The 24,400-nt window shown below is 51.2% G+C and overlaps 1 protein-coding gene across 2 annotated transcripts; it reads right to left on the bottom strand.

The window, feature by feature from the left end:
* Positions 1–356: 356 nt before the first annotated feature.
* Positions 357–18,959, bottom strand: LOC129597866 (uncharacterized). Of its 2 annotated transcripts, XM_055495564.1 has the most exons (5): positions 18,325–18,959; positions 18,094–18,241; positions 17,798–17,879; positions 767–1,501; positions 357–703 (listed from the first exon to the last, which is right to left on the bottom strand). In XM_055495564.1, the coding sequence occupies exons 1-5, from the start codon at positions 18,367–18,369 to the stop codon at positions 580–582; spliced, it is 1,134 nt and encodes a 377-aa protein (XP_055351539.1). In that variant the 5' UTR covers positions 18,370–18,959; the 3' UTR covers positions 357–579. The 2 variants fall into 2 exon arrangements, with proteins under 2 accessions (XP_055351539.1, XP_055351538.1); XM_055495563.1 differs by having other exon boundaries at positions 18,094–18,959.
* Between the last annotated feature and the right edge of the window lie 5,441 nt (positions 18,960–24,400).

Raw genomic sequence — 24,400 nt, 5'->3', positions numbered from 1 at the left:
TCCTCAATTTTTTACATTGTTGATTAACATTTGTAAGGAATACTTTACTTACACTACCTTAATTTTTGAGGTGCCCACTTTTCAACAATTCGTTTGCTTATATGGCTGTCCCATATTCCCATTTGATTTTTAATGCAACAGTACCGGAGCAGTGCAACAGTAATTTGTTTCAACGTCCGATTAGGCAATCGAACTTTCCAGTTTGCCTTTTCAATGAAAGATTTCTTTGATAACAAATCTCTTGATTTTGCTTACCTTTATCCCGTAAGGTACACCATCAGAGTAGCACTGTGCAATTCAAGCCTGCTTTTTCCGAAGAACTGAATACAACAAAAATGAAATTGATTGTTGATCTCAAGTATGAGCGCACTCTAACGAACGCATGACACTTTCCATTGAACAGAAATACTGAGTCGTTAAAACACTAGAGTAGCGTGGCAAGTTCCTCTAGAGAAAAAAGCCTCTAGCTTATCATCATATAACAGTGTGCAACACAGCAAGTGTGTCAGCGAGTTCCTTTTAACAGTTGTATACTAATGCTCATTCGTACATTCTGCACGCCGGCGCGAGCGTTGTGTTTCACAGTCGGAAAACGGCATCCAGTACGCGCAGGGTCATGTTGGTTAGGCACGAGATATCCAAATCCCGTAAATCCACATCGTCCCAGTTTCGCGTAGATCCATCCGGCCAGAATCCGTTGTATCTACAGTAGACCGGGTAAATTAGCAACTGAATCAAACGCACTCGGTATCTTATTAGTTATTACATCTGCAGGAGAGTCCGAATCCCCTTCCAATCGTCGGGATACGTCAAGGTCGTCAGCATCCGCTTATGAACGGCCGCACATCGAGCAGAAACGATTTGCTCGACAGGAGGGAAACTCTTCTCGCTGGCTAACAATATAGTGCGAAGCATCTGAGACTTGGAATCACTGCAGCCAATAACTAGCCAGGATACCACGGCTTTCAGGGAGAGTTCGGCATTCATAAGCGGGTCGTGCCTCACGACGCCCATTTTAGAATAAACGGGGTCACATGATAATTGACTTGAGCGGTTAGGGCTCTCTAGCACGCCGCAAAGTGTACAGTTAACGACGATCAGATGTTGACAAAGTGGGCGAAACTCGTCCAGATAGCTGCTGCTGGTCCAGTGAATCATGAACTGCGAACGAATACGGTGGGCTTGCCAAATGTCTATCGAAAGTTCACCGTCTTTGATGAGGATTGTGTCTAATTTGGTTGCCTTAAGGCTAAGTAAGTGCACAATGTGTGTTAAGAAGCGGTGGCTGTCCTTATCGCCGGACTGACAGATGTAGGTGATGGTTCGAGTTAGAATCGTAATGGATTCTTCCAAGAGCACGACTAATAAGTATTCCCATTTCCAGCACCCAGGAGCACGAAACGTGGTTGCTACCGCTTGGACCTGCAGTGTGCGTGCATCGATGAGAAGATGCCGGTTTGTTGAAGGCTTCTCAAGAACATCCTGCCACAAAGCGCAGACTCTAAAAACACAGAAAGAAGGGCTCATAAGAAAAGTTTTTCTTACTTAACTTTTCGAGTGCCCACTTTGTAAAAAATTCCGGGGACGGGGGTCACATGCCCGCCTTAAAATCGATTTAACCCCATTAGACTTAAGCGTTAAAGTTTCTATTAGTAACAGACTATGAGTAATTCGCTGATTGCCGATTTTGTAACTAGATTAGTAGGGTAGTGGACTATAAGCACCCCTTTCACCCCCGTCTGCTATAGGCACCCCCTTTTGGACCCTGTTTTACTACAGGCACCCTTTTTTATTAGATGGCGTCTGCCACCCATGCACGTTGGGTGCAAATGTGCTTCGGAAGTGCGGCGTTCAGGCTGTTGTATAAAACTGCCAGACACCATTATTACAGAGCCGTTTCTGCTGCAGCAACAGACATACATTGCAACAGGCAAATTTCCGGAGCCAGTAGTGCACTGACTTCTTGAAAATTCTCTAAGGTCACAAAATCCGACCTTAAAAAGAGCGTTGGGTGCGAATGTGACGTTCAGACTGTATATAAAACTGTCAGACATTATTATTACAGAGCCGTTTCTGCTGCAGCAACAGACATACACTGCAACAGGAAAAAATTCAGAGCCATTAGTGCACTGACTTTCTGAAAATTCTCTAAGGTCACAAAAATCCGACCTTAAAAAATAGCGTTGGGTGCGAATGTGACGTTCAGGCTGTTGTAAAACTGTCAGACATTATTATTACAGAGCCGTTTCTGCGGCAGCAACAGACATACATTGCAACAGGCAAAAATCCGGAGCCAGTAGTGCACTGACTTCTTGCAAATTCTCTAAGGTCACGAAAATCCGACCTTAAAAAATAGCAACAGACAATAGGGGGATGCCACGATAGTTCGCACACGACGACGGGGTGCCTACAGTCTAAGTGGGTGCGAAAGGGGTGCCTATAGACAACGTGGGTGAAAGGGGGTGTCTATAGCCATTTCCTTTAAGGTAATTACTATTTGTGATTACTGTTAGTATTTTGTATTAGCAAGGATGTATAGGTTGAGTTACTGCGTAATTTAGTCTGACCACATTAATTAATTACGCTAATTAACCAGTTAAGCTACATTGAGTAAACGAAATTACATCATTCCGTTAAGATTGGTAAATTAAATTATAATCACCATCAAGCATATGCGGACTAATATACGCGCCTGCGGCCCTGCAGCACAATTCATGCGCTTTTTCCGGTAGTCCACTGCTTATTACTGGTCCAAGGCATTCTGATGTGTTGGGGCGTGTCATCCATAAGGGATGTGTCATCCATCAGGGACACATACTGCTTTCACATTAATTTTATTTCAGTAGCAACTGTCAGATATCAGCAGCCCGCTTGTATCTGCGACACGACTGCTGCGCACGTATCTGTTACTCATCTTTCTTCTATGACTAAGAGAAAAAAACTGAAATATGTTCCCACCAGTGATAACAGATACACGATGTGACAGCTGGCGAACAAAGGCTCACGATCGTGAGAAAAGGCTTTATTGTGGATAGCAATAAAGTGAAGAACCAACATACAAAGGCTCGAGGTGCGAGCAGTATCGTGCAAAAACAGTGAATGATAATGCTAGTGAAATAGAATGAACGGCATATCGAGCCAAAGCATGGAAAAAGCCTATGCGGCATACTGGGCAGATCCAACACGAGCGAACGAACGCTGATAGGCCGAGATGTGGAAGTGGGGCGTGGCTCCGCCTACATCGAGGTCGATGATTGGCCGAGACGTAAGGCTGGGCGGAAAGCTGCCTGAGTCGAGGCCGATCTAGCGCTCGACAGCGAGTGCGACTCGGTGTGAGTCAGCACACCGGAAGCGGGACTGTCGCTGGCTGCCATACTCGTAGGCTGCCATAGCGACTGGCCCAACATGCCTCTGGGCGGGAGTCCGAGCCCCTGCGAAGGACCGGCCTCATACCGCTCCAGTGCCCGCTCCGCACACGACCCTATTGGGGTCGGTGGCTGCGCCTCGGAGGTATCCGATGATGGGGTGTCTCGAGCCGCGTTCTCCTCCGGACCCGTGGTGGCGATACAACTCACGGCCGAAATCCGAAGGTCGGTCGGTGGTATTGTTGGACCGGTGTAGGCATCTGTTGGTCGGGTCCGTAACGGCGAAAAGTAAAAAAATAAAGTATTATTCCGTCTGTCTCTCTCTCTAGTAAAAATAACATCACAATTCCTGGTGAGCAGGTTAAAAAAGATCAATAAAATGAGAACATCATTTTGAGATTAGAAAAAAAAATAAACTCAAAGTCTTTGGTCCGGGGCTTTGGGCCGGGTGCTTATTCCGACTAGAGCTCGTCCGCTTCACGGGGGCTCCAGTCCACTGGAAGTCCGGTCATCTAGGTCCGAGGCATCGGTTCTCGGGATACCCAATGGTACCGGTTCAATTCACCGAGGGTCGAAGGTTCGACCCTATTGACTTCGGGTAAAGAGTATGGATCTCCGGTGTCGGGTGTGAAACGGGCGTGAAACACACTTTCCGACCAGGATCCTTCGGTAAAAGCTTGATTGGAACCTTCATAGCCGGGTCAAACAAGTTCGTACTTGTAGCCGACCGAGGTTCATCGGGTAAGGTTGATGGAGAGGCACCGTCGCTTCCGCGAATACCGTAAGGTACCCTCTCTGGGTGCAGGATAAGACCTATTGGGTCTATTAATCGGTGGATCGTCCGAAATGTCCGGTGATCCGAGGTTCCATCCAGGCAAAAACCGTAATGTCATGTCCTGTCACCTATTGGGTAACAAGGACCGGTTGATGCCTGGTCTCCATGGGGTTGAATGGTTGATGGACGTGGTTTACACCGCACCGTGCAGTGTAAGCCACGTTCTGGTCCGAGCGATGTTATGGCCTCTGTGCGGGAGTCCGACCCTGTATACGGTTAGCTTCAAAGTTTTGAAGTCCGATGGTAGCCTCGGTAACCAAGGATCAGCTCCGGTTGCAAAATCAGAGTCCAAGCTCAGCCTCGGTTACTGAGTCTAAATCCATTGGCAGCCTCGGTACTCGAGTTAGAGTCCGGGTTATACCCTCGGCTGCTCTGGCAAATGGGTACAGTGATGGTCCGCCCGGCTGAAAATCCCATGTTCGTCTCCTGTCACCTATTGGGTAACTCGGAGAGGATATTCGCCAGGTTCGAAGGGTCGATAGATGCAGCCTCGGTACTCGAGGTAAAGTCCCGATGTACCCTCGGCTGTGCCGGCAGATCGTGGTTACGCGATGTGCTAGGTGTTCTGTCCGGTCAAAAATCCCAAGTCCCTCTCTGGTTACCTATTGGGTAACACGTGAAGGGTGGGTTCCGGACTTTGAAGGTTAAAGTCCGAGGGTCCAAGGGTCGGTTGGCCTCGGTTGATTGATAGTTGACAGTCTGATGGTCGCTTCCTCCCGGTAAAACCCTTATTAACGGTGCAGGTCGCCTATTGGGCAACTCTACCGAGGGTCTCACCGGTAAGATGAAGTTGCTACCCGGGGCAGCCTCCGTGTCCGGGGTAGCCTCGGTGGTAAGGTAGTCAGCATCCGCTAAGGCTGGTCCCAAGGCATTCTGCCCGGGCAAAACCCTTTTTAACGTCTCCCGTCGCCTATTGGGTAACTTGGAGAGGGTCAGTGCCTCTGGACAGGGTCCGAGCAGGTATCCGAGGGTCAGTTAGCCTCGGTGTCCGGGGTCAGTTGGCCTCTGGACAGGGTCCAAACCTCGGTAACGAGACTGGCCCAACATGCTCTGGTGGGAGTCCGCTTGATGCTAGAGATGTCCACCGGGTGACTAGCAAGAATTATGCAGACAGAGGTTCCTCGGCGGCTGTATAAGACCTAGTTGGGTCTAAGCCACGAGGTAGACACTCTAAGTTTTAAAGACGGAATCCATGATGGTCCGTTCCTCGGCTGATCCCGAGGAACTTCATCCGTTCCGGTGTGGAATGGAGGCCTATTGGGCCTCAAAGGGCATCCTTGGTGAGGTAGAGATCGTGGTTACACGCGATCTGCGGTGGCTTGCATCCTCCGAGAGTCCTTCTGCCGGTTGGGTGCGAGCAGGAATACCCGGCAGATCATGCTGGGAACTCCTGGTCAACCTCCTTACGTGCGAAGGGTCCGATGATCAGGCTGTCACCTGGGCTTCATCGGTATAGGGCTTGTTGCTTCCTATGCCAACAGGGTCCGGGCTGGTAGGATCCGAGGGTAAGAGCCTATTGGGCTCTATAGTCCGAGTTACGGAACAGGTCAGCCGGGATTCCCCTGTCGGAGGGACCTGAGCAAGGACAACTGTGTGTTGCGCAGTTGTGCTTGTCCAGTCGCTATTCGTACGATTCGTCCCGATGTGACGTTCCACTTTATCCGGGGCTCAGCCTCCAGGATCCTTCTGCCGGAGGGGCTGACGAGAGATGAATTGTGTAGTCACAGTTCACCGCTAGCCAGCCGCTATTCGTGCGATTTATCCCGGTGAACTGGGGTTTCCTTCAGGTTCGACCCTTCTAGTCCGAGGGTCGGAGGGTTGGAGGGTTGGAGGGTTGGAGGGTTGGACGTCGGGGTATCCCTATTGGGGTCTACTCCCTAAGTCAATGGTGGGTCGGGCTTCTGCCACGGCCTATGATGTTCCCTTTTTAGCTCCGTGGATAGCAGGTCGGCGGAGTCGCTGATCCAGCTGGAGCCAGCTAACCGTCGGGGGTCGGCTAACCCTTTAGTTCGGTTGAATCCCCTCGCTGCTTGGCTCGGTTCGCCTCCTGTCATTGTCGCCGGAGACCAGAACATTCTGTCCGGTTCATCCAGGGGAGACCAGGGGAGACGTCCGGTACGGTCCAGGTTGAACTCGTACTTATCGGGTCTATCCGAGGGATCCATCCAAGGTTCGATTCCGGGCTCTTCCGCCGGAGTGGGTTATCGGTGCAATGCGGCTGATGATGCTGCATTGCGCCGACAAACCGCCTTTCGTACGAAGGTCCGGACTAACGTGGTTTAGGGGCTTCTCTTCCAAAACTACGGTAGTCCGAGGGTTGCCGGTTCGGTTATCCTCTACTGACGACGAGGTCTAAGTTTCCGCCTTAGTCGTCCGCGGAGGATCAGGCTCCGCTAACTTTCTGGCGGCCTATTAGGCACCTTCCCTGGAACCTATTGGGTTCACGGGGAAGTTATCGAATGGTTCTTGTGCCATATTCGCCTTCGCTTCAAACCGTCCGCTTCAGGAGGGTAAGGTGAGATCCATATTTTGGTGGTCCTGGCCAGGCCTTGCTGGGCACTCGCCTCGGAACCTTTTGGGTTCACAAGGTAAAAAGCTGTTGAGCCTTTCATGGGATGGAGTCCGGTCAGGTCCACGTCTTTGGACTCTGTCTTTCGATCCGAGGTATTTCCGTTCCCGCGATGTAGGTACCGTTGCTTCCCGCGTCGGAGGGACGGAGCTTAGAATTTTCGTCCACAGGTGGAGGCCTATTGGGCCTCGTACCCCGGAGCCTTTAGGGTCCGGTGAGGTATCGAGCAATCTGTTTGGATCGAAAGACAGGTTACTTGGTCGTAATAGCGTCGTGGTTAGGTGCGGTCTGCAGGTTGCCTTCCTCGCTGAGATCGCCACGGACAGCCATACTTGTAACTGATTCTATAAGTTTCGATGGTAGCAGAACGTGGTTACAACTGCGATCTGCAGCGGTACAGTGGAAGTTGGCTCGGGCAAAAGTTATATTCCAGGCCGTTTGGACGCAGGGTCAAGTCTACCGCCGTGTCCCTTATTGAGGGTCCGGTTTGGGTAGCTGATCATGGTTAATACGATCTGCACTGCTCTTGGACCGTTTCCCTTATTGAGGGTGCGGCCTGGTAACGGGTGTGGTTATCGGGCGCGGTCTGCGGGCTTTACCTCCGTATCCCTTATTGAGGGTCCGGTTAGGTAGCCGATCATGGTTAATAGGCGCGGTCTGCGTTTTTAGCTTGTCGTGGTTCGAACTGCGAGGTGGTTGGCCAGCGATCTGCGGCTCCTCGGTTGGGTTCCATCTGGGGTATACTTCTCTATTGGAGGCGTCGTCATGTCCGTGTGACCGGTTTTGCGGTTAGCCTAACCCTATTGGGGTCCAGCTACCGGTCTCTTTTATTCCAAGTCCACGTTGACCGGGGCTCCGCCACCGAAGTGGGAGCCTTCCGAGTCATCATCCTTATCCCGTCGTCCTGGGTGGTTTGAAGATGTAGCCTCCTGGGTACAGGTTGACTGCGATTCCGAGGCTTCCTGTCCGGGCTTTTCGGCTTTAGTTCGGCGGGCTTCGCGTCTTCGGCGGTTCCTGCCCGAGGATGATGAACCAGGCCACATGTTATACCTGTAAGATGACTTACCCTCGGGCATCGGTGGTGATGTAAACCCGGGTGGCAAGTGGCGATGGGTCCGGCACCATTCCGAGAGGGTCGAAGGCTCGTCGACATCCTTTTCGTCGTCCGGATGGTACTGGTACTCCTTATGCCATCGCTCCGCTGTTAGCAGGAAGTCACGCAACCATAATCCCACCACTGTGTCTCTCATTGGCGTACTTAACCGGGCCACCGCCGTCCGAAGTCGGGGCGGAATGTTGTTGTTCCGATACGCGCAGTACAGGGTGTAATGGCTGTGATGGTGGCCAAGTCGGGCCGCGAAAATCAGTCGCAAAGCCGTCTGAAAAGCCATCGGAGCATCTCCCCGGGCTTCGGGTTCGATGTTGCCAAGGTATTCAGGCAAACCCTGGGCCGCTCTAGCTGCAGTGATCACCATGGCTGCTTGTGCCTCGGTGAGTACAAACTGTGAGTACCTTACTTTCTTAGCCTGGTGCCAGTTGCAAGGCTCAATCGGGGGTTCGGAGTCCGGCACGACCCTAGTTATACGGGTGTCTTCGCCGTATCGACTCCAAAAGGAGGCAGTATCCAAGGTACCGAAGTGATAAGGATCTCGGAAGTGCCAAATGAGTCGTCGGCCCAATTCGTGGGACTGGATTTCCAGTATCGCCGGTATGGGGAGCTGATGTTCCACGAATTGTGCATGGAGTACGATCCGCTCTTCTTCCCACTCGATAATTTCTTCTTCTAGGGCTTCAGTTAGGTCGATTACTTCTTGGCATTCCTCCCTTGCAGCTCGGATCTGGTCGTCCGTCCTTGCACCAACTCGTTCGAGTGCGGTTTTTATGCCGATCGTTCGGGTTTCAAGGAGGTGTCGAATGCCGGTAAACCAAGTTCGGTACCTTTGATTGAGTATACCAGAGGCCGATGCCTCTGGTATCGGGATAGACTTTAGTATCCCTCGGACTGGTTCCAGTCGGGTCGTCCGTACTTTCGCCAAGTATTGTTCGATGGCGTTATGGATTTGCAGCTCCGTTACGAGGCTTCGTTCGGTGTCCGAGCATTGCGGGCAGATCGGGGGTCCGGGGTTCATCGGGTGATCAAGCCGATTTATCCGAGCCTCATTCGTTGCCGTGCCCGATGCCTCTGGCATCGGGATGGGCTGCACTACACCCGAAGATGGGTTCCGCTGACCCTCATTGGGGGTCGTTGGCGCCCGGGTGAAGACAAACTTGGAGTGCAGATAGTCGCATCCAAGAAGTACAGGAACGTCCGAATTATTGGGTTGGACGTGGAAGGTATGGGGGCTGGTGAATCCTTGCAAGGTTACCGGTACGGTACAACAATGGGTTACCATGAAGGCGACTTGTCCGCCGACACCGAGTATTTTGGTGAAATAGCCCAGGGATTCCAATTTAAGGTTGTTGGCCCGGCAGAAACGCTCCTCTATTAGGGATGTTTCGGCTCCGGTGTCCAACATAGCCATGGTTGTGGCTGGTCCAATCTGAACTTCGTGTGTCCATGCCCGGACTACCTTTGGTCGCCCGGTGGTCTGTAACGGTTCAATCGTTACTTCCCTAATGGTCACTTCGACCGGGATTAAAGGTGTTGTTGATCCGCCGGGGACACTATTGGTGTCTACACGCGGCGGTGATGCAATTCTGTCCAGCCTTGGTGGGTCTACTCCGTCTTGTGGGTAGCCCTCCGAGGGTCGGTGTGGACTTAGCCGTTCTGTCGGGGATGGTAAGCCTGGTAGCCCGGATGGAACTTCCTTAACCAAGTGATTCGCCTCCGAACGGTTAGCTACTCCGTCCGTCAACGATTCGGCGGTTTCCACCGGGTGTATCCGGCTTGCTATCCGTTCCTCCATAGATGGTTGACCCTCTCGCAGGGTTGAGAGGTTATATTGCATGTTGAAGAACGTACGCGATCCGGTTACAGTTCGTGCCGGTTGTCGCTGGAAGAGGTCCGCTTCCTGCTGCAGACAGTAGGCGGGCACCTGTGCCTCCAAAGGTACTGATTCCCAGTCTTCGAAGTACTCCGTTACTTCGTCGGTCGGAGCCTCCGGCCGTCTACCTGGTTGGCCTACCAAGGACGGTTCAGGCGTCATTCTGGCGTCCTGTAAGGTTGCGGGTCGGCGTCCCGATTCTCCGCTTGGCCCGTGGCTCGTAATGCCTAATTGGGCACTGAGCCGTCCGGGCAGCCTGGTGACATTTCTCGTCCCGGCTGGTCGGATCCGGTTTCTCCGGCCGACATCCCCGGCTTCACCTTCTGGACCTGGGGGTCCGGGCACATTCTGTGTCCCGGCTGCCGATCGGATCCAAGTTCCTTGGCCGATCCTCCCGGGTACCTGTTCTGGTCCGGGAGCCGCATTATCGGCGTGGCGAGGTTCGGGTTGATTCTCCGAGTATCCGAACCGGGGATGTTCGGCGCCGAATTGGGCTACCGTCCCCGCCGCTAAGATTCTAGCGGCCTCGCTGACCGTTGCGGAGGCTAAATCCTCGTTGAGGTTCCGAGTTGTGTCCAAAGGGTTATTCCGGTTAGTGGGGTTATCCTTATCCGGTGGTTCCGTCGGATGACAGAGGTCGAACGAGTCACCGGAGCTCATCGACCTCAAGCGTTTCCCTGGGATGTACCCGGGACGGGCCCACCAACTGCCGGTTGGAATCCGCCCGGGCCCCTATTGGGGGCCGGGGACGGCGGCAGTTGGGGCCGTTGGGCTGGTGGCGGGGTTGCCAATGGGGGTCGACCGCCATTCTGGGGGTTCCCTCCATTTCCCTGGCCAGGCTGCCGGTTAGGGCTGCCTTGGCCGCCGAATCCGCCGGCATTCTGCTGACGGGGGCGCGGGGGTGGTACGATGTTCGGGAAGTTCTGATTCGCCGAACCTAATGGCCATCCATTATCGTACCGGTACCTCCAATCCAGGTACCATCTCCGGTTCGGATTGTCTTCCGGCCGGAGGTTGGCATAGCCACAACTCGCTTGGTTGTGGTTGTCCCATAGGCAGTGACCGCAGGTAAACGTTCCGTTCTGGGTCAACTGGAAGAACTTGGCTTCCATCCGATCGACATAGGCTGCCTGTAGGCGAGCCTCCTGCTGTGGTGTCCGGGGCTGCCGTTGCACATTCTGGGCCTGGCCGCCTCCACCCGCGCGGTTGCCGAAGTTTCCGCCGCGATTCTTGCCGCCGCATCTTCCGCCGGAGCCACCATATTGTGAGGCTCCACCGCGTGCATATCCGCCTCCGTAGCCGTACCCCTGGTTCTGAGGTTGGCCGTAGCCGGAGTTCTGGCCATAGCCCTGTTGGGGCTGGCCATAGCCGGAGTAACCCTGGCTCTGAGGTTGGCCGTAGCCGGGGCTCCGAGGCTGGCTCGGTTGGCCGCTATTTCCATAGGCAGGCGGCGTGACCATGGTCCCTGTTGGGGCCCCATTCAGGTTCAACGCCGCCATTGCCGCCCAAGTCTGTTCAATCTGACCACGGGCTTGAGGGGGTGGTGTCGCCGGAGGGCTCTGTCGATGAAGCCCCGGTTGCACATTCTGGTAACCTGGCGAATTGGGTTGGATGTATCCGGGAGCCGGCTGAGTCGCGGAGACGGGAGTCGCCGTCCTGACAGTGATGTAGTTGGTGGTATTACCACCTTTAACTACCTGATACATCGGCTTTCCCCGGGTGAAGTCCCGTACGTAGTCCCGGAACTCACGCGTCGTCTTCGGCATTCGGACGTCTAAAGCTGCCCGAAGGATTGGCTCCGTGACGTTCGTCCGCAGGTAGAAGACCGCTAATTCATCGGTGAGGTTGCCTCGTTGTTTGAGGTTTATGATGGCGTCATAGTACTGCTCGGGGGTCTCTTGCCCCAGCATGTACTTCCTAGTGGTGATGTCCGCCACGGCCGTGACTTGTTTGTCAGGGTCCATGAACCGGGCCGCAAATTGCTGCAGCCAATAATCGACGGTCCATCCATTTTCCTCAGGTTCCAGAGCTGACTGGTTCTGGTACCACTCCAGGGCTTGTCCAGTAAGGGCGCCCTCCAGCTCCGTCATGAAGGCGACGTTCGTCATTGCGACGTCGTCAGCCTCCGAGCGATAGATTCGCCGGATCTTTGTGATCCAGCCTTCCACCTTGGCTCCGTCGCCGTTAAACTTCGGCAACTCCGCCCGGTTTTTCCGAGCCAGGATCCGGTTATTCCGTTCCTCATAACGGCGCCGGCCTTCTTCGTAGCCTTCTTGTCGGGCTTGAGCAATATCCTGCTCATCGGGTGGTGGGGTTTGACGAGGTTGGGCCACCGGCATTGCCTGTTGGGCTACCGGAGGGTTCCAACCTATTGGATAGGCCGCTTGCTGGTTCTGCGCAGCCGGGGCGGGTTGAGGTGGGTACGGCTGTGGTTGAGGATAAGGGTTGCCAGGGGGTGCCGGCTGTTGCGGCTGTCCCGGTCCGGGCGGAGGGTTCTGTGCTCCGTACCCCTGGTTCGGCGGTTGGTTCGGTGCCACATACCCAGGCATCCTCTGGAGGACTCGGTTCTGGTCGAGCCACATCCCTGGTGGTATAACCACATACTGGTCAGCCTGGGGCACCGGGCCTATTGGGCCCATGTTGCCTTGCTGGGGCTGATAGGGGACATTGCCAACAGCGCCGGGGCCAACCAGACCTATTGGGTCACGGTTATCTAGCCGAGGCTGCTGTGGTGCGTTATCTGGATAGCCGGGGCGTACCGGGTCAGCCCAATTGCGCTGCCCTGCCGATACGGGTTGTACTTCGATCCTCGGCGGGTACGTGTTCTGGGAGCCTGAACGTTGTCGGTCCCGGTTGGAATTCCCCGAATTGGGTTGAGAGCTTCCCACCGAAGCGTTCGCCGGCGGTCGAAGTCCCATGCCAGGTCCGGTTGCCGGGGCTCGGGGGTTCGAGCCTCGGGGCTGGTCTTGTCCGGTTGAAGTCGATGCTACGGGCCTAGTTCCGGTTGAGAACATCGTCGTTGTGGATGTCCCTCCGTAAGCCGTAGTTGTTGTGGTAGTGGAATGGGTCGGTGCGTTAGGGGTAGCCGTCGAAGTGTTTCGCTCCGGCTCCGGGGCTGACGGTACTACCGGTGGCCTCGGTATGGGTCCAACCGATGGTTCAGTCCGTAGCATTCCGACCTGGTAGATTTGTCCCTCGAGAGCCCCCATTTGACCTATTGGGTTCAGCAGGGGGTTGTCTCGACGCAGGTAGTCATCGATCTGTTGACATTTATCCTGCTCTTGGGTAGTCCGGTAGGATGGAGGTTGCTCGGTCATGGAGTCCTCCAGGTGGGTCTTTTCCTCCTTCAGGCACGCGACCTCGATGCCCAGGTCTTCTCGTTCCTGGGCCAGCTGGTTGTACTTCCCGCACAGGTCGGTGTACTTGTTGGATACATCCGTACCGAAGTTATAAAGCTCCTGTTGGTACTTTAGGAGACGATCCTGGTCTATTTCCAGTCGGGTCTTCTCAGACTCTAGCTGTGTGATCCGGGCTCGTTGAGCCTCGATGACTGCGAGATTCTCAACGCGAGCCTGTTCAAACCGGGCTGTTTCATTCTGAAGATGGGTGGTGAGGGCGAGGATCTGCTGGCCGAGTTGGGCCTGGCATAGCCGAAGGTCTACGGCTACACCCTCCGGGTCGTTCTGGTTCAACCGGAGGTTCTCATAGGCTGTCCGGAGGAAGTCGAGTTCCGAGTTTAGTTCGTCGATCTCTCCCTCCAGGCCGATGATGCCCTGTTTGAGGTGATGCTTCTCTTCCCGATATTCATCCACCCGGCCGAACATCTTGTGAAGCTCGGCCGAGCCAGCCTCGGAGTAGCCGAGGGTCTCTAACCGCTGCTCCAAGTCTTGGCGCAGGGTGACCACTTCGGCCCGAGACTGCTCCAGCATGTCCTGGAGTCTGGTGACTTCGGTCTGATCGTAACGGCAGGGCTCCTCAGTTACTTGCAACTGGGCCTCTAACCGTTCAATCTCCTGGGTAAGGTCATCAATGACGGTGTTCGCATGTTCAAGTTCATCAGTGAGCCTCTTGCGCTCCTGCTTGTGCGAAGTTACCGTCTGGGACAAAACATTCTCCGTCGATTCGACGATGTTTTGCCCGGCCAAGAGCTGGTTTTGCAGCTCATAAATCCGTTGACGGAGGACCTGTGGGTTATCGATCTTCTCCGGAGGGGTCTTGGTCAGGTACCGCCGAGGCGTATAGTCCGAGGCTCCGATGTGTGAGCCTGGGTACTGCTTCGGTGACGGAAACCTGAAGCCCTTCCTGCTATCCGGACGCTCGGTTACCTTATTGGGTAACACGGTTCCGTCGAATATATCATCGGTCGGTGATGGGGTTTTGCTGGCCCCGGAGTTCGAGGGTTCGAACATCGGTGGTGTAGCCGGAAGGTCCGTGGTTGGCTTTGCAACCTTCGGTGAAGCCGATTTCGACTTGCGAGTAGCCTGTGAGGCTTCAATCCGGCTGGCTCGGGTCAGCATGGGTTCACTGCCGGGGGTCATGGTTTTCGGGGATGACGGTCCGCCAACCGAGGTTAAGTTAACCTCGGTAACCGAACCCTCAACCTCGTCCGAGGAGGCTATGTCCGTTCCGACCGATGAAATCCGGAATTTTACCGGAGAAACGGCTTTTTTCGCCGAAGAAGTGGGGGTTGCCGGCCGGGTTTTGGATGTTCCGACCTTTTGGGTCGGAGTCCGAGCCCCGGTGTTGGGGGTCCGAGCCTCGGGGTCCGAGGCTCTAGCCGACTGCAACCTTCCCGTTGGTGATTTGGAAGTTCCCGAGGTCGGCTTCGATAAGTTCGAAGTCCGAGTTGGAGTCCCGGTGAGGGTCCTAGGGTCCGGTGTGGTCGCCTTCGGAGTCCCGTAGGGTCGTTTCGGGTCCGGCGACGTCGATTTCCGACTGTTGTCCGAAGATTTTGGGTTGTTGCCCGTTGGTTTGGGGCTTTGAGCCAGGCTCGGTGGGGACTTAGTTGGTGAACCCGCCTTGTGGGTCACCCCCGGGTCGATGATACCGTACCCTTCAATTGGCTCGGGCTCATCTGGCATTGCCTCGGTTTTGATCCCGCCATGCCGCCCTGTTGGGGCTGCACAGGGTCACCCATGTCCGGTGACACCTCGGAGCTGCTTAGCGCCGGGCTCGAGGCTCCATTGTCCGGGGTGATGGCCGGGAAGAAGACTGGCGAGGCACCTATTGGGTGCACAAGTCCAGCCGCAGGCTCGGAGTTCGCATTTCGACCTATTGGGCCGTGCAAAATCTCCGGCTCAGCCTGTGGTAGCTCGAGGAACGTCCGGTCGTGTGCGTCCTCGAAGCTATCCTCCGGCGATTAGGTGAAGTCGTTCGCTAGGATCCGCGCATCTCGCTTCTCCTTGGCCGATTTGGTCGACTGGTTCGATTTGCCGGACTTGCTCGATCGGTTGGAGTCCGACGAATGAGGCTCGTTGCCCGGGCCGGTATGACGGAAGGTGTATCCGCCTGCGTTATCCCTTCGGGCGTAGCCTTGATCGAACTTCCGTTCGTATGGGTTCGATCGGTCGGACATCTTCGGTGGTAGCTCTATTGGAGCTGTGAAGTAGCCTCCGGGTTGTCCCTTCGGCCAAAAAGTCAGACTATCCCTATTGGGGACTTGTCCGAGGCTGATGAGGCTTTTTGCCTGTTGAAGGTCCGAGGGCCCGGTGGGGCTAAGGTCCGGTGGGGGGCAGAGGTCCGGTGGGGTGAGGGGTGATGGTGTGGATGTGCTTGTACTACTTGCAACTCAGTACTGTTGTCAATACAGGGTACAGCTTACGTACGTCCTATACTACAGCACTGAATGCTATGACGTCACACACCACTAAGTGGTCTTGCAAATTGCTGCCTACGTCACGATTCTGCGTGCCGCGCGCAAAATTCCGAAAAAACTATGACTCATTACGGGCCTATAGCATAGGGAATCTCCCCGCTATCCTGATTGGTCAGATTTTATAATGTAAAATCGGCCGTCGTGACGTCACAATTAATTTTTAATTTGAATTAATTTTATTTGCCGTGGGAAAATCGGCGAAAATTCCGGAAAAATTATGAAAAGTTATTTTTCGCCGACCAAAAATTAATTTAGCCGGGGGAAATTAGCTCCTTAATTTTCGTAAATTTAGAAAGGTTGTTAACCGAGGCTCAGAGGGTCTACACCGAGGCTCCGAGGGTCCGACCTAGTAAGGTTGGCTAACCCTATTTTTACCCGTGAAAGATGTTTTTAAGCCCGTTTTTCCGGGTGAAAAAGGTTTTTAGCCGACCGAAACTAGTTTTCGGCGGTGGAAAATCAAAATAGCCCGGCTATATCGGGTCTACCGAGGCTCTACAGGGTTTACCGAGGGTCAATCGACCCTTTTTACCGGGTTAATCCGAGTCGTTCCGCTCGTTCGTCCGGTGAATCCCGCGCTGTTAAAGTTGCGGGTGCCACTTAAGGCAAAGGCGACCCCGATTGATGAGGCTGAGAGGGTCCGCTGGGTCCGTGCCGTCCGTTCTGTCCGGGGATCCGCGGTAGCCGCTAATCGACCCGGGCCAAGTCCGTCCGAGGGTCGTTTTCGCGAGGAACGTTCCGTCCACGCGCAAGAAGAGGGTCTGCCAAGGCTTTCTGCCAAGGCTTTCTGCCCGCAAGAGAGACAAACGAGACCAGACCGTTCTGGCTGGCGGCGATCAGATGGGGATAGGAACCTTTGGTTCTCCCCTGTCTTCTCGTCGGCCGTTTACGGATGTAAGTCTACACCGTGGTCTCAAAGGATCCGTTGAAGGAAAACTCAACGATATGCTATCATGTGACAGCTGGCGAACAAAGGCTCACGATCGTGAGAAAAGGCTTTATTGTGGATAGCAATAAAGTGAAGAACCAACATACAAAGGCTCGAGGTGCGAGCAGTATCGTGCAAAAAACAGTGAATGATAATGCTAGTGAAATAGAATGAACGGCATATCGAGCCAAAGCATGGAAAAAGCCTATGCGGCATACTGGGCAGATCCAACACGAGCGAACGAACGCTGATAGGCCGAGATGTGGAAGTGGGGCGTGGCTCCGCCTACATCGAGGCCGATGATTGGCCGAGACGTAAGGCTGGGCGGAAAGCTGCCTGAGTCGAGGCCGATCTAGCGCTCGACAGCGAGTGCGACTCGGTGTGAGTCAGCACACCGGAAGCGGGACTATCGCTGGCTGCCATACTCGTAGGCTGCCATAGCGACTGGCCCAACAACGAGTAGAAAAAAATACCATATCTGAGAGCACCGTGAATTCTGCAATAAATCAGCCTTTATTGCCGTTTATTGCCATGGTCAACGCAACACAACAAGTTCAAACTTAATAAGAAAAATAATTTAAGCAATGACATGCAATAATTTAGTTTTTCTTCAAAATTGCTAATTAGGTGCTAAAAATTCAGGTGCAAAATTACTACTACTTAAGTGCAAAATCAATTATTAGGTGCTAAATGTTCTAATTAGGCGTAAATGATTCTAGTTATAACTGTTCATTAAAGTTTGCTTAATTAGTAATTAGTTAATTAAGTTAATTAAACCATATTATCTCAACACTTAATTACGGACTATAGCGTAATTTCATACAGTTTAATGCAGCACGGAATCATCACGAACATTTATAAGCAGCTCAGGATAACTTTAACGAGTTGATGTGCGGTCGTGAATGTGGCCACGAATTATAAAACCGAGCTCAACAGCTCGGTTTTATAATTCAGCAACTGATTCTCCATCTGACCAGTGCGCGCAGCGTTATCAGTGAATCTGTCTGACTCACAAATCAGTGCGTGAGTTGGAGCGCGCTCGAGCGTTTTGACCTAGATACAATTCGCATCTGAATCCCAATACGTGGTAAATTTGACAGTTGCTAGTATATCTCTCTCGAGAAGTTTAGCTTCCGGGTAGGATTGATTGGGTCTACTGTATCACAAATTTCTAAAATATTTTTGAATTCCGCGTTCACCAGTATTCATTACGGCATAATAGGGGCCAGTCAGTGTTCACCAACCTTTTGACAGAAAATCGAGAAGGCAGATCCAGGCGCCCAAGGATGTCTTCCAGAATCGGAAGCGGGAGGCTGCCTATGTGCCCTACGGTATTTAAAAAAAACAGAGGACTTCCGCAAATACAATAAACTAGTGGGAAAGGCAACCGAAAATAACGGCATCTGCATCGCGATGCGACAATTAAAATTATTGTCATTAAAATTTCTACGCTAAAACAATAATTAATAATAGCTGCTCAACTTTCCCACCTACCGAACCGTTAACTTCATTAAATCTTTTACGTGAATTCCGCGCTTACCAGTATCCAAATCTACAGCTTCGAAGTAGACGCGGGCGTCGGGTGTCGGCGATGGAGCAGTGCCTCCCCACTCCACGCAATGTCGTTTACAACCGGCGAGCAAGGCTCGCTCTTGCCATAGTACCGCGTCTCGTGGCTCAACTCTGTGCTGCCCCAAGAAAATAAACGTCACTGTATCGTTGTCGACGCGTACGTACCTTCCTTTTTCCTTATATCGGGCTATGAAGCTACTTGTATAGCGAGCGCTCTCAGAATCCCTATCACGCGGCACCCCATACGCGAAGCACGGTTCAAGACGGTGTAGTTCAGTCTGGATTAGGTAGGCTCGGTCAAAGGGTACGACGCGTTTGACCCACACCGGTGACGACATGCTGTAGATCGGCGCCGCGTCCGGTGAAGGCAGGCGGTTAATAATCATCCGGGACCAGGGAAGGATGTCGTATCTCTGCAATCCGGATTGGTTATGATTGCCCATAATAACATAATTAAAGGAAGAAGAAGACGGTTTGAACAGTGTGCCGGGTCGAAAAGCGTACGGGCCATCGTCGCCCTGTCGAACGGCAACTTGAACGGAAACCCCGTTCTTGTGAGAGGAATATTGGAGAGGATCATAGAGCCAAATGTGACGCGAATGGATCCAGCACGCGATTACCGACCGGGATACGAGATCGACGAAGAATTCGTCGTCTCTGAGGTCTTTAATCCTTCCCAGATACCAATCGTTTTCCTTTTTAACTAGTACATAGTTCATATAACCCCATTCTCGTCTTTTTGTACAGCTTGGCGGTTTGCGCTCGGTCATTTTTCATAAATAAAACTCAATGGTATTGTGCCAATAAACGCAACAATATAAAGCTCAAATGTATCTCCAGCCGTACCACAATCAGCAAACCACCAGCAGTAAAACCATTGAAATCGTCGTCAAACTGCAGGAGCAGCGCGTCGCGCGAGCAAACCGTTATGCATTTATATGGATCCGCGGAGCATGCTAGTCAGCCATTCGCCGTGTCAGAACAAAATTAATCAATATATCAGTTGTGTGCCAGCCTGTCTGACTGCTACTCTCACGTTTAGGCCAGGCATGTCTGTGTAATCTTAGTCTAGCTGAACTCCCTGCCTTCTTCTACTCTCTTATGATTGTATGAGTATCTTGTCTGTTCAACTACGACAGTACCGTGTACATACAGAGTAATAATCTGGAATGCAGAAAGCATAGGCAAAGTCATGTCTGCACCCTGTATCAAGTTATCAACCTGGATATACCGCCGACTCGCGTCACTTTTAGCAGGGCAAAAGAAGCGAGCATGCCTCACAGGCGCATAACACAGTGTTGCTGCGGCGTACCTGTTAATGGTGCCAGGCGGAAGCGGCATCTGTTCTCCGCTTTATGGCGTCGCCGCGTTCAAACATTGCCGCTCGACAATAGTATTGCGTCTATTAGGATTAGCGCCTTCCCTAGAGATGTGCTTGCTCATGCTGTCTACCTCTTCAGAATTCTCGTAGTCTAATTCTGTTGAATGTCTTGCTCTGCCCGAGACGGTTACCGCCACTGCGCGTTAAAATAAAGCTGGCGCTCGCGCTTGAGAGCTTCCGCATACAATCTGCCTGTTGCAGTGTTATTCCGCCACGCTATTGTAAATCTGCGTGAAATAAGAAAGTCTAACTCATATTATGGCATAGAAGTAGAGGGACTGCAGGCCCAACAGAAAAGGAAAAAAGTGTTCCAATTTGGTAAAAATGTGTTTCAGTTTGCACCTTCAAATGATGCACGGCTTAGCATAATAATCATACCACTGAGTCACTGCCCAGATAATTATACGGTACTAAAATAATTATGTATGATGCCGAAACGGTTCAAAACTTCGTATCGCAAAAGTGTCAGCTAAAGCCTAATTATTCTAATCTGCTATCGCGAGCAGATTGCGCGTGACTCTGTTAGCAGTGAGCGCTAGATATACAACAAAATGGGCATTATTTGCAAACGCAAAAGCTCGCTCTGCCGGTTCCAGTATTCTATTTTCGGCGCTCGACAAGCCCGGCGCGGAAAGTTTTAGTCATAGTCTAAAAATCGCATCCATAACCCGCAGCATCATACCGTTAAGGCGCGAAATATCTAAATTCTGTAAATCCACATCGGCCCAGTTTTGCGTGGATCCGTCAGGCCAGAATCCGTTATATCTACACACGGTCATTAGTTAGAAAATACATCAAACACCACTGGGTATCTTACATTTGCAGGAGTATCCGAATATATTTCCAGTCGTCGGGATACGTCAGAGTGGCTAGCATTCGTTGATGAACGGCCGTAAGGCGGTTATATACGGCTTGATCGACAGGAGGGTAACTATTCGCGCTTGCTAGCAGTATATTGCGGATTGTTTGATTGTCTGAATCACTGCCGTCAATAACTAGCCGGGATACCACAACATCCATGGAGAGTTCCCGCTCCGTAATAGCATCGTGCCATAGGATGCCCGTTTTAGGACAAACATAGGTAATCGTGGAATGGCGGACGCACGAAGTTGGCGCTCCGTAGCACGCCGTCAAGTGTGCAGCTGATGGCAATCAATCGATGGCAAAGTGGGCGAAACCCCTCCAGATAGCCGGTGCAGGCCCAGTGAATCATAAACCGCGAACGAAAGCGGTGAGCGTGCCAAATGTCTATCGCAACGTCGCCGCCTTTAACGATGATGCTGTGTAATTTGGCTGCTTTAATACTAAGCAAGTGAGCAATGATTTGTAAGAACTGGGGGGTGTCGGGATCAGTGGGCTGACAGATATAGGTGATGGTTCGTGTGTGAATCGTGATGGATTCTTCTAAAAGCAAGACGAATTGGTATTTCCACACCCGGTGCCCAGGTGCATACTGCGTAGTTACTCCCGCTGCGGCCTGGGCTTTGCGTGCATCTACTGTATGAGAAGATGCCGGTTTGTTGAAGGCTGGACAAACCGCCACAAAGCACAGACCCTAAAAGCGCAAGAAAAAGCAGATTAAAAAGTCTTTTGTGTACGCCTATGCCGATCGTGTACGTGGCTGAAAAATCATCGGTCTGGTCCAATAAATTGCGCCTTTTTGAACCAACTTTTGTATTTAATTAACAAGGAACATTAGATGTCGCATTATTTCGGGCAGAGTGGGTGTTCCTTGCTTTACCCCTGAAAAGAACTCCGACATTGTACTGAACGTGTTCGAAAAACAGCACGACTCAGCAGAATAATTCGCGTAAAGCTTGCTAGCGGTCGGTTTACGTTGAAGTACTTAATTCCTCACAACCCTCAAAAACTACTTATTTCTGAAAGGGCAATCACTTACCGGAAGTGCCAGCTCAGAGCACCAAGTTCGTGTATATACGCGGAAACTTTCGCTTTCGCGCACTTTCAAACGCTTTTTTGGTTTGTTCTGCAGCAGAGCCAACTGATCTGCATGCACAGGAGGCATGAATCCGTTATCGCACGCAGTATCCGGTGGCCTAGTTAAGAAGGTAATAAAAATTCCAAAAAATTTAAATGCATTCAGGTCACAGGTGTACCAGAAGTGCCATTATAGATCGATCTCCTCCAAAGTTTGCACTTAAGGCACAGTACCATGAAGGTCGTTCTTGCACCGCTCCACTGTTCTATCACGTTTTTTTTAAATTTTAAAATTAATTTCAGATTACTTGGAATTAACTTTGGAATTTAAACAAAATCATGGGAGTGTGGACCGGTGTCAGAATGATCTTCATGGTTATGCGCATTTACGCGTACGAGTATTTATGTGCGAAATTTGAAGGAGATTGGTCCATAATGAGACTTTCGGTACACCTAAGCGCAGCTGAGCTTTTTTGGAATTTCGTTACCTTTTTAACTCCGCAACTGGATGTTACGCCTGTTCATACAAAAATCATTTGGCTACACAATGTCAAAAAGCAACCCAAAAAAGTGTTTGGAAGTGCGCGATAGCTCCTTGGATGTATACGCATTTAGTGCTATATACCGGGTCACTTATTTTAGCTTGACAAGTGAACACTTCCATATGTTATTGTTGCAGCAGGTCATGCATCAAAACAGTGCAACTGAAGCAAGCAAAACAATTAATGTAAGAACTGAATTTTTTTCGAAAATTGCGAGGACCGCACAGCTTATCCTTTTCCGTACACCTTTTCAATACTTCTTTTTCTACTAAATGCCGAAGGTGTTCACCACGTAAAAACACCTGTAGCGCATTAAAGTAAGTATTTCGTTCAAGAAAAACAGAAAAATCTGGCACGAAATTTTGTGTTGACGAATTCGTATACTACGTACTAAGTACTTTACACAATTTTATTTAACGGCATTTTAGTTAGCCGTTAATAAAAAATACACTTCTGTTTGCCAGGACAAGTTGTAATGGTTTTTCTACCTAATTAAATTGTCAGTGTCAGTACGCTTGCGCAGATTTACACTAATTAAAATGATCAAATTTTAAACGTTAAAAAAACACCCGAAATCGTTAGTATCACGCGAAACCTTAGGATGTCTATTCAAAGTGCCCAAAACGGCTGCTGCATTTCCTCTAACCACTGCTAGACTTAAACGCTGTCTTAAAAAGGCCGTCGATCGAGGTTCTCCGTAACTTCACGATTCTTCCGGCCGGCGAAGCGGATCAGTTCTGCGAAAGCCGTACCGAATGTCCCAAACGTTTCAACCACCAAAGGATAGAAGAGGTATCCCATTTCCTCGACAAAATCGTGCTTCCGGCGTTTACTGTCCTCAGCCAGCTGTGCAACACTTCTGGCTTTCATAGAGCTAGCTCGTATATGGGACCCGGCCACAGTGTCCCAACACGTTGAGTCCCAAACCACTGCTTTATCGTCGCGCACAGGAATTAAGGTCATACCGTCAGGCCGTTTACCATATTTGTCTGACAGCCCAAGAGGCTGTCAATTGTCAGTTTTTTTACTGCTAACTTATGAGTTCAGGAATGGCAGATTATTTATGAGAAAGAAACTAGAAGAAAGAAGCCGACTGTCGTATCTAAAGGCCTGGACGGGCTTATTAGACCACTTCCCAGCCACGCAAAGCGGTATGAGCACTCTTCTCTCTCAAACTGGTATAGCGAAAACAACTTGGAGGAACGATGGAGGAACTAACAGGAACACAGGAACCAAGAATCCCTATCAGGAGCCCTGCCAATCATACGAATACACGAAGGTTGCCTTACTTCTCACTCCCGGTCTCGCATTTGTACGAGGATCAAATAAAGGCGAAGGTTAATTGTAACGCGAACGCGAGTATACTGCGGTACCCAAAGCTAAGATTAGACGAGAATCCCGAACTTCTAAGTAACCTTTAGAAAATACTGCCCTTTAATCCAATATACTTTGTACTCGTCAACACATGGAAGTCAGAAAAGTAAGAATGTCAGAAATCAAGAGACTAATTCCTGACCGCTACCGATATTAGGCATCACTCGAGCTTATATAGACTAGCAGAAGTACACGGCGGTTGTACGGCATACATCGCTAGGGATTTAACGTACAGCCAATCACCGGTAGAGAGATGACTAGATAATAACACTGTGGTTCGTATTTGCAGGTAAAGGCGGACATCTTAGAGGCATCCGGACGTACGATGTGGGTACATCCTCCTCCCCACGTCACGACAATTGTGTTCAGCCACCTGGTATGGACTGTATGGTGAATAATCGTTGTCACTGTTCACCAACCTTTTCACAGAAATCGAGACAGCAGATCCAAACTCAAAAGGACATCTTTCAGTATCGGAAACGGGAGGCTGTTTATGGGCCTAAGGCAATGGAATAAACTGTGAACTTCTGCCAATACTCTGCCTCATTTACTGGGTAAATGCAGGCAACAGAATAAACCTTGCATTGCGATGACACGATACAATCATTATAATTTTAAAACTTTAAGCAATAACAAATGATAAGTGTCACGTATTGCCAAATACGTTGTTATTTATTGCTGCTCGTGCACAGGTCGACTGACAATCTGCAGCTGGTATTCGCATATACCGTTGCCGTTGCTAAGACATAGTATAACTCCATTACATCTTCCCCAGTGGTGAAGCCATTCATCACTCACTGAAGAAATTATAAAGCCATTTATTTAAGTAATAATTCCAATTCCATTATAGTAGGTAATATCAATTCAGCCTAATGCTTTCGGTATCTTCAGCATTTCCATTCAGCTTGCTGCGCTTACGCTTTTTCTTCTTCTTCCGAACACTTACCCGTGATACGCCATCACTGTCAAAACACGTTTCCGGTTCCGCATTTTCGGTCGTACACAAACGCTCGGTCGCATCCTCAGCACCGTCCACTACT

The sequence above is a fragment of the Paramacrobiotus metropolitanus genome, unplaced genomic scaffold (assembly GCF_019649055.1).
Source record: "Paramacrobiotus metropolitanus isolate TYO unplaced genomic scaffold, Prichtersi_v1.0 Parri_scaffold0000110, whole genome shotgun sequence".
NCBI classification, from domain to species: Eukaryota; Metazoa; Tardigrada; class Eutardigrada; order Parachela; family Macrobiotidae; genus Paramacrobiotus; species Paramacrobiotus metropolitanus.
The sequence above is the reverse complement of the archived record's forward strand: the minus strand, read 5'-3'. Positions and strand labels throughout refer to the sequence as shown.